Source organism: Scyliorhinus canicula, chromosome 2, assembly GCF_902713615.1.
Source record: "Scyliorhinus canicula chromosome 2, sScyCan1.1, whole genome shotgun sequence".
NCBI classification, from domain to species: domain Eukaryota; kingdom Metazoa; phylum Chordata; class Chondrichthyes; order Carcharhiniformes; family Scyliorhinidae; genus Scyliorhinus; species Scyliorhinus canicula.
Window position 1 is genome coordinate 135,725,929 of NC_052147.1, and position 10,661 is coordinate 135,736,589.

At 48.1% G+C, this 10,661-nt stretch overlaps 1 protein-coding gene across 1 annotated transcript in view; it reads right to left on the reverse strand.

Moving 5' to 3' along the window:
• The window catches only part of LOC119958521 (receptor tyrosine-protein kinase erbB-4-like), a 1,233,387-nt gene extending 1,228,488 nt beyond the window's left edge, over positions 1-4,899 (reverse strand). The window contains exon 1 of the mRNA XM_038787050.1: positions 4,494-4,899. Coding sequence (XP_038642978.1) covers positions 4,494-4,569 — 76 coding nt within the window. The 5' untranslated portion in view covers positions 4,570-4,899. The remainder of the gene's footprint in view (positions 1-4,493) is intronic.
• Positions 4,900-10,661: the final 5,762 nt, after the last annotated feature.

The following is a 10,661-nucleotide window of genomic DNA, read 5'->3' on the forward strand; positions in this document are numbered from 1 at the left end:
TACAGAGGCACTGGGGAAGGTTAAGGGAACATTTCCAAGGATGGTTTCAGGGATGTGTGGCGATAGATATCAACAAAGGACTGACAGTCCAGGTCCTCTTGTGGGAAAGAGAATTACTAAGGTCACCAAAAAAAACTATAGTGAATTCAGAAGAAACTTCTGCTCAGAGGGTGGTGAGAATGTGTATCCACCCGGCTGGCTGAAGCGAATTGGACAGATGTTTTTTTAAGGGGGAACTGCATAAGCAGTTGAGAGATATAAAAACAGAAAGTGCTGGAAAAGCTCAGCAGGCCTGGCAACATTTGTAGAGAGACAGAGTTAACCTTTCGAGTCGGAACTGAACCCACTGGAAACAACTGTGTCAATCTCTCCACCGAGTCTGCCGGAGCTGCTGAGTTTTTCCGAAACCCATGGCGTTTGCTCCAATATCAGTCTGTGAGGGAGAGGGAATGGAGAGTCATACTGGCTAGATTTATGGTAGAGGGGGGAGACTCCAGTGGAACATTAACACTGGCATAGATTACTTGGGCCGAATGGCCGAAGTCTTGTCCCCGACATCGGACGTGAAGGAATTCCTTCATTCTTCAGCAATCCAGGTCGGCTGGGAATTTGGGGTTTCCATCTGGACCCTAGTGCCAAATAAAAGCACAGACGTTGCTCAGACTGCTGTCAATTATGGCACCGGCCGCGAGCAGCGGGCCCTGCACGCCTGTCTCCTCGGGGCTGTATTGGACCCTTTGGAAAGAGGATTGAACTCCAGGGCATCCCCTCACTCCCTTCACTCTCATTCAGAGTCCAGAAGCCCCCCTGCCACCCAGAGTCCGGAAGCCCCCTGCCACCCAGAGTCCTGAAGGCACCCTGCTATCCAGAGTCCGGAAGCCCCCTGCCACCCAGAGTCTGGAAGCCCCCCTGCTATCCAGAGTCCGGAAGCCCCCATGCCACCCAGAGTCCTGAAGCCCCCTGCCACCCTAGTCCGGAAGCCTCTGCCACCCAGAGTCCTGAAGCGCCCCCCCCCCCCCCCCGCCACCCAGAGTCCTGAAGCCCCTCCCCCCCTCCCCGCCACCCAGAGTCCGGAAGCGCCCCCCCTGCCACCCAGAGTCCTGAAGCCCCCCCCCCCCCCGCCACCCAGAGTCCTGAAGCCCCCTGCCACCCGGGTCCTGAAGCCTGCAGCTGGACTCTGCGCAGGCGCGTCACGTGGCCCAGACCGGGCGTCCCTGGTTACCGGGAGACAGGCGGGGACATCAAAGGTGAAATCTGCAGGAGCAACATTGCAGGCAGATACACCAGTGTCAGGACTGAGGGGCTGGTCTCCCTGCACAGTATACTGTCCATGTCATGTACTAGTGTGACCACAGGATCCCTCAAGAATGAGTGCAGAGTATTATTTCACAGTAGACTTGGTTTAATAAATGTACAGGAATTCCAACCACTTCATTCCAGTATTCTGAGATATTCAGGTACCGCTTAGGGGAGGGTGGCTGACTGCATTTTGTACCTGTGTTTGTCCCCACCCCTCGCGAGGAAACCTATGCCGGGCCACTTGGTAGCAGTTGAAAGACACTGTCCTCCCCCCTTGTTAACGTGAAGCTAAGAATTGACCTCCTGGTCTTAAGTCTTCGTTCCTAAGCCCCATGCGACTTTGTGAACCCTTTGCAAGGCCAGCAGCCCCGCTGCTATTTCCAAAACCTGGATTCCTACCAACATCGCGAGCCATTCACCTCCCAGGCGTCTGTCTCCGAAATCATTCCCCAAGGATGGCCATCCCGCACGCCTTTCTATCTGACCTGCCAATGATGCGTTGAGGCTTGACTGATCGGAGTTAGAAAGGGCGGGTGGGGGATTGCAATTGAGAAAGTGACTGGAAAAAGTCACAGCTCCGATTTGAAACAATTCGGAGACCTCATAACAAGGTGCTATCACCACCTCAACCCCCCCCCCCCCCTTCCCCGCCCCCCACTCCATCCCCATCAGCCGAAGCTATCGAAAATCTCTGATCGCACTAATTGCCTCTCCGAACCGAGCGAACAGGGGGGCTGATTAAAATAAAAGCCACCCGGCTATATATAGAAAGTCATGGCGAATGTCAATGGATGAGCCATTAAACAGGGTCTCATTCGAGCGTGTAGTATCTCCAGCAGCGGGGCCAATGTACGCACCGTAATCCCGTCCACCCGAAGACGGAGCTTTCTGTATTTCAATAATTGTGCAGACTTATCATCCGTGACCGTCAGATGCTGCAGCGAGCAGCGAAGCTGAGAAAAGCTAATTTCTCTGCCTGAACCCATCCATCAATTTCCCGTGCGCGCGAAGGGTCATCGCAGGGCCACTCCCCGGGCACTGGTTGTTACATCAGGAAATGTTGACAAGTATGAATCGATCCCTAAACAACAACAAAATAATAGGTCGGTGCAAATCCTTGCCGCCTTGACTCTCTCCTGTTTTTTTGGGGGGGGGGGGGGAGGCATATTGTTCAGGGTCCCCCTGGTTTTTAGGAGGAAATTCATGAACTGTGGATTTCCATATACATTAGGTGGGGGTGGGTGTGATGCAAGAAATCTACAGGCTGGGGTGCGAGAGATTGCAAGAGGAAGGTTAGGGGAGGATGGAGTGAATGTGGGGGAGCGAGGGAAACGCGTGGCGAGCAGAATCGCAAGATCTATTCCAGGGAGAAGGAGGGGGATGGGGGGGGGGGGGGGGGTGGTAGCAGCATGAGAGGTACCGGAGAAGTGTCTGCCTGTGGGGCTTAGGGAGGGAGAGGGTCCGCTGTTGGATGGGAATTGTTGCTTTGTGTGTGCAGGGGACAGGAGGTGAGTGGTCCTGGTGGGGTTACTGTCAGTGCTGGGCAGCGGAATACCTCCGGCTTCTCCTTCACATTGACTGATGTCAGACAACACGCGCTGTCCTGACACAGGTACTCGGCGTGTAACTTTGCAGCGCTGCATTGTGAGCGCTGCTGTGTGGTTTGAGGGCAAACCTGGCGCACTCTGAAAGACTCCCCACAACTCCAATCAAAGAACATCAGGCACCGCCTCTGTCTGGCACTGTCTGACCAGGGGGGAGCCCGGTGTTATTGCGAGGGCTGCCCGGTCACAAAGAGGCCATGGCCAGGCATCCCAGACCTTCTCTTCTGAAGACAAGAGGAATAAAACCGCTCTCTCCCCCCTGCTTTCACCCCCCTCTCAAAACGAAGAGCCGTCCGATTTGACACACCCTCTCAATCTGCGATCCTGTTTGTGAGGGCGCTTCCTCTCCCTGCCCAGGCTGGGACCTCCATGCTAATATTGTGCTAACCTTGTGTTTCTAAAGGCGTTGTTGGTGGAGTCACAGGCATTGAGAACCAGCTGCATGCTGCACACCCTCACAGTGTCAGTCCCCAGGTCCAGTCCGACCATTTAGAGTTACCCCCGAAGCCATCATTCTCGGTGCTCAAACTGTGTTTACACTGGACCGTGCAAGTCCCTCCAATCATAATGCACTGTTTTCCTCCAATGTGCTGACGGATAAATAACTTTTTCAGAGCGAATCAAATCTTGGGCTCTTGTCCCGCGAAAGTATGGCCGAGCCATCTCATCACTTGTAAAACCATTAGCATCTTTAAAATATTCCACTCTCATATAACTTCAAGCGTGTCTAATAATGTGCCGAGCAGATTGTCTCCCAGCGTTCCCTTAATTTGCTTCATCTAAAAGCAATTCACCCAACATTGTGTCGCCCTCTGGCAGTTCGGTTCAAGTCGTCCCGGTTTTATAGATCAGATATTTCTACTGAGACAAACGCGACCAGACTGCTGCTGGACTAACACCAGCGCAAAGTTTGACAGCGGATTATAGGGAACGTTCAAACAAATTCTGAATGTGATGAAGTATTAATAATGAAATAACCATTCCGTCTGTTACCTGTGGCATTCAGTTTCCCTGTTTAGTCAGTTACATTGTGCACCTGCATCAGATACACATCTAGCAACTATTTTTCTCTCTCTTTCCGCTGTACACATTCGACCAAAGGAGCTCAAACCAGGTCATCCAAAACAAAACACATGTTAAGTCCCAGTGTCAGAAACAAGAGATCCCAGACGGACCAAAAAAAAAATCGGTTCAATGCCACATAAGAAATGCTCACAAGCTCAAAACTGCATGTCAAGCTCAACTGCCCCTGAAAGGCCCAAACACGCATAATGATGGGAGCCGCACAAAAGGGTTTAAGAAGGAACAACAGCGGGGAGCGTTCAGGACGATTCAGATTGTTGCAACACTTCTGCGGCTCTTAGTAACCGTGGGGTTTTGTGTGGCTCCACACTGGCAATCCTTAAATGAAGAGTGGGGGGGGGGGGGGGGGGACACGACATTAATATAGAAGAAAACAAACTGGCGTAAACAAAACTTCTCCTCATCCAAGTTTACAAACACTGTGCCAATACATAAATAAACTAACAACACGCCAGAGAAAGAGAGGGGGCCGGCCCAAACACAATAATAAAGGAATCTGTCTCCTACCTGACTGCGAGATTATTTCTTGCACCTTCAGCGTTGCACAGATAAAGCTCACAAAGAGGAACTCCGCCAACTTCATTTTCTCCCAGTTTTGCTTCTCTCTATTTGTTGCGGGGGTGGTTATGTCAGTCAGTTCTGTGTAAAATTACATGACTACCAAAATGTATCCTCAGAAAGTGAGTGTCAACTTTTTGTGTTGTTGCTTTAGTTGCCCCCCCTTCCTCCCCCCTCACTCTCTCCCAGTGCTCTGCATTAAATCTCTTGCAAGCTGCAAGAGTGCTGTCTCTGCGCTAAGTGTCTATTTTTTTTGTTAACCCGGTCTATCAGTCCTCTGCTCACTCTCACACACTCTCTCTCTCTGCCCAGTATAGCGCTCTCCCGAATTGCTGGATTGGTTGCTCCCGACAGGCACAGCCATTAACAAATTCAACTCCAGACCCAGCCCTCTCCCCGCCCCCTTTGACACTCATTGGCCACCTCCCCACCCAGACACCTGTCTCGCCTTCACCGATTGGCTCCCTTCCACGTCAGTCCGGAAACTCTGCCACCTCCTCCTCGGGCTCCAGCAGGGCATCCCGGGATTAGTAGTTTGTTTTTAATACACTACCACTTTCTTGCTCCGTGTTATTGACGCTGACGTTTGCGATATTGTTTGCCATTGTCTCTACCGGGGTGTAGCTGATACATATATAGTTTGCCGACTTGAACCTAAGACCTGGCTAGGTGCCATTTCTTAATGGAGTGCCGGCTTCAGAAGTCTGCAGGAGTCCCCAGAATAAATAAAAGAACACTGTTCACTGGCGTAACAAGTGTCGAGCTGGTGACCACCGCTCCGTAAATCAAAGAGCACAGCCAGTGGCGGCAATTTACGGTCCTGCAATTGTACATTTTCAAAATGCTGCGCACTGTAAAGTGTTTTGGAATTTGAAGCTTCCCATTTGATTCTAACTCATTATACTGCACATTGAATAAAATAATGCCTGATATGCAAAATATGTTGCAAATATCAAGAGAAAGACAATTGGACAGTGGAAGAGTGGAACATGTTGCATGGGGTCAAGTCGAATTCCATTGCACTTAATCTATAATTTTCAAGTTAAAATACTTCATGTGTTTTTACACATTTTTGAATAAAGTGCAGTTTTGGGGCAGTGCATGAAATGAAAGTATTTCTTTTAGGTGTAAAATGATAATTTGTTCATGCATGCAATTATCATGTTCATTAATGTACCGTATGCACAATTGGGTTGAGGGGTTTTCACCTGGGCATCGCTTCATTGATAATAAAACCCAGCGTCATTCCAATGGTCAGCGATAAACCGCGGGCACCGCGACTTCTTTTCGCCCCCTCCCCCTCTCCCGCTTGCACATAATGAGCCCTGAGTGAAGCAAGATGTGACAAGTAGCGAGTGAGGTGGGACAAAATGCTCACACACTTGGTGTGTCTCGCAACATATTGAGAGGGCAAGTTTGTAAACACAGACAACGTGCTTTTTAATCGATGAGGCATTGACAAGCGCTGCAACTTGTCCGATCATGGGGCACTGAATTCCAAACGCTGACTTTTCATTTGGTGACTTCAGATGAATGTGCAACAAATACGCTGAATGTGATTTATCTTGCTTCCGCTGTAAGTAAATCGCAAGATTACTGATTTAAGAAATTACTACCCTCCCTCTCCGCCTCCAAGATTGCTACATTCTGTGGGATAATTGGTGACAACAGAGGTTTTATAATGAAGCGTTATCAACCATAAATTCTCAACTGTTGGAAAACTGTACAATCGGAGTTCGCGCGTTTCTGACCAGAGGTTTTTAACTGCAGCCGAGTTTCAGAAATGAGTGCAGTTTTGGGTTGGAATTCTGTCTAATCTCAAATCTTCCAACGTCGGAGTGGCACACTGCGAGAAAAAAGGTTTCTCTCTCTTAAAATAAAATGCAATTCTTGTATCAGTCCTCCAACAACGACCAGGTCCCTGCACAGAAGTGGACCCCGCGCCGCTTCCTTTTCCTCCATGGTTAGTGTGCCAGCGCTCTCTAGTGGCCCGAGTGAGTCCGAAATAAATAACATCCATCAAAACGGATGCTTTTGCAAAACATATGTTTAGAGCCGCTAATTATTCATTTCAGAAATTACTTTGGAGAATTTCACTTCGCCGATTAAAAAAAAAATATTCCATCTTAATTTATGATATATTTATCATTTCTGAAAATCAACTTCGGTTTTAATCTCTCCTGGGTTACAATTTCTCCTGGTCTCCCACTAATTTGCTAGATTGTTTTTTTGATTTCATTTTTTAAATTCTTGCAATCATTTGCACCGCCGTTCAGTCGATCTCCCAACATTTTTCCCAGAACCCGATTGAAGGAAATATCAATCCAGTCGGAATTCCTGGATTTAAAAAAAAAGTGGGACAAATGAAAACACAATTTAGATCTGGACGTTGTTTTGCATTTTGAAGTAAGGATGCCGCTTAATTATTCACCGCCATATCTGAAGTTTTAGGCTTTTAAAGCACAGGAAATCACCCCAGACTCAATTCTGACAAAATAACATCAACGTTAGTGGCAAGATTTCAAATAGCGAAGTGCACGCTTTTCACTACTTTTAGAAGTCTTTTTTAAATGCAATAATTTTTTGGCTTTGAATATTTTCTGGGCCTTGATTCCCGGGATTTTTTTAATCAGATGTAAAATCTACTTTATTTCCAGAATTTAACTTTTCAATTTACTTCAATTCCTAGATTATTATATTGTATGATATTAGTACAACACATTCGACAGCAATTTCCCACCGTTATACCTCTACTAATGAAAGTGAAGGTGGGGTTTCTGCAACATTTAAAATGTCCATTTCAACACTTTGCGACAGAGGATAGAAATTCCACGCATTTTGTGTATTTAGTGGCTAATTTTTAACTCCATATATCTAAATTCTAATAGAAGGTTTCATAAATTATTTCCGGGAGTGAGTAACTGTTGTTCAATTTTAAATCATTGCATTGACTTTTATCATTTTCCAGGATTTATTTTTGTTTCTGATTTGCTTGATTTTCTGACATTTCCATTTTTTCTTTAATTCCCATTTAATTTTGCTGGCTTGGCACTGGGATTGCCCCCTCTCCCAGGGGGAGCAGCCTTGACCCTGAATCAGAAATGTGGAATTTTTTGCTCAGCTTTACTTGCCTGGGACTCACTTCCAGGGAATTACCAGCATATTTGCTCTGTCTTCTTCTCCATTTCCCTTTTCACTTTGTCATTTGCCATGCTTTCAACCCCCTTTTCCAATCTGCAGGAATGCGCATATTTTAACGCGAACACAAGTTGAACTGAAAGGCCAGTTGATTCAAAATGAGGCTTTTTTATTCGAGAAGTGAATTTATTATTTTTGAATTTCTAAGATATCGTTTGGAAATAAATTCCCGCAGTTGTCTCGTGTTTTCTTGTTGCACGAATTGGATGAACGTTGATTTTTTTTTTCTTTTTGAATGAATAGCGCTGGGAGTGAGGGCGAAATCAATGGGAAAACTGTGTTCATTCATCTCAAATTGTGGAGCGCGCAACACGCCCGGAACAATGGTCCAACTATTCTTGTATAATGTGTCGACTATGAGTAAACCAATCCTGAGCCTCTCATGCAGCCATTGCGCATTATTGATCGCAGAATGTCTGTTCCCAGCACCGTCAGACTCATTCGAAAAAAAACTGTGGAAATAGCGGGTGTGGCAACAACTACGGAGAGGGGGGGGGGGGGGGGGATTCATTCAGGCCCCATGACCTTTCAACAGAACGGCACACCTTACCAAAGGTCATCGATCTGAAATACGGTGGCGCAGTGGTTAGCACTGCTGCCTCACAGCACCAGTGACCCGTGTTCAATTCCAGCTTTGGTGACTGTGTGGAGTTTGCACGTTCTCCTCTTGTCTGAGTGGGTTTCCTCCAGGTGCTTTGGTTTCCTCCCACACTCCAACGGTGTGCAGGTGTGCAGGTTCGGTAGATTGGCTACTCTAAATTGCCCCTTAGTGTCCAACGGTTAGGAGGGTAACAGGGGATAGGACGCAGGAGTGGGCCAGAGTGGGGTGATCTTCCAGAGGGTCGGTGCAGACTCGATGGGCCAAACGGCCTCCTCTTGCACTGTCGAGATTCTATATTAGGGCCTACTTTTCATTTTGTTGGACCCTGAGCCTAAGAGACCATCTACCATGCTTCTTCCTCTCTTGGTATCAGTTAATCTCTTCAAAATGTTTTGTGGAAATGTGCTTGTTAAAATCAATTATTTGGAGATATGAGGGGAGTACTGGTGTTACTGGCAGCACTGGTGAACACACACACACAGACACACACAGTATTGTCACTCAAGGGTTACTCCCCTGTGTCAATTTGTATGTTCATCGACATCGACTTGATTGAAACAGATAAGATCTTGAGGGTTCTTGAGAGGGCGGATGTGGAGAGGATGTTTCCTTTTGTGGGAGAATCTAGAATCAGGGAGTCACTGCTTGAAAGTAAGAGGTTGCCCATTTAAAATGGAGATTAGGTGAAATTCTGCTCTCTTTGAGGGCCATGAGCATTTGGAACTCTTTTGCTGAAAAGGTTGTGGAAGCAGAGGGCGCGATTCTCCGCAAATGCGGAGAGTCGTAAAGGCTGCCGTGAAACTGGCCGTGTTTCACGGCAGCCTCCGCGCCCCCTCCCAGGACCCGATTCTCCTCCCCGGTCGGGGCTAGCAGCGGGGCCCCGTGAACCATGGCATCGCAGGCTTAGCGACCATCGCTAAGCCCGCGTGCCAAGGGTCACGGCGGCTGATGCGCACAATGACATCAGCCACGCGTATACGTGGATTGGACGGCTCCAACCCGCAGATGTGCGGATGACGTCATCATGCATATGCGTCAAACCCGCGAATGCGCGGGCCGTCATGCCCCTCAGTCGCCCCGTGGACTGATCCTGCGGGGCGGCGGAGGAACAAAGAGTGCGCGGGTTTCGGACCCGCTGCCTGCGATCGATGCCCACCGATCGCGGGCCCATGCCACCCTTGGCACGGCCATGGTGCGGCCGTGCCAATCGGTGCCATGGTTGTCGGGAACGGAACTTTGCGGCCGTTTTCATGAACGGTGAGAGCAGGTGTGTTTGCGTTCGTGAAAACGGCCATAAAGGCCTGGGAATTCGGCCCATCGGATAGGGGAGAATCGCTGTTCGCCGTAAAAAAACGGCAAGCAGCGATTCGTGTCGTGGGGCGGGTGTGGGGGGGGGGGGGGAGAATAGCGGGAGGTCGGGAAAAATGTCGGGAAGGCCCTCCCGCTATTCTCCGACCCGTCGTGGGGGGAGGAGAATCGCGCCCAGAGTCTGAATATTTTTAAGGCAGAGGTGGATAGATTCTTGGTAAGCAAGGGGTGGGAAGGTCATAGCTTATCGGGGGACGGTGGGATGCAGATTTGTGGAGACTATCAGATTAGCCAGGACCTTATTAAATGGAGAGAGAAAATGCTGGAAAATCTCAGCAGCTCTGGCAGCATCTGTAGGGAGAGAAAAGAGCTAACGTTTCGAGTCCAATGACTCTAACAAAGATGCTGCCAGACCTGCTGAGCTTTTCCAGCACTTTCTCTTTCGATTCAGATTCCAACATCCACAGAAGTTTGCTTTTATTATTAAATGGAGAAGCAGGCTCAAGGGCCCGAATGCCCTACTCCTCCTTGTTCATATGTTTGCATCGCCTGCCACCAAAGTGCATTTTGTTTATCACGAAAACCAACATCCCACATAAGTACAATCAACCGAATCTTGTCTCAATTTCAGTTTCATCAGATTGCAAATGTCAACGCGGATAAGGGAAACTATCAGGCCACTTAACCTTCCTCTCAGAGAAACCCATGTCCCCTATCCCAACAAGTACACGACAGCTTAAGCATTTCAAGGAATGGTTTGCACTTTACAACCATACACTAAAATGGCAATGCAGCTCATTGAGGATTTGGGAGCTGTGTTTCATATCTCCTGAGGCAGCTTAGAATGGACACCTCATGGAGAATGGAGTACACCTGTTACACAACAGATGGCATTCAGGTAACACTTTTAACATAGCAAAACCTCCCAAAGTGCTTCACAGGACTCTTATCAGACAAAAGTTTACATTCAGTCATCAAAAACCTAATCAAAAAACATGTTTTCTTTTGTA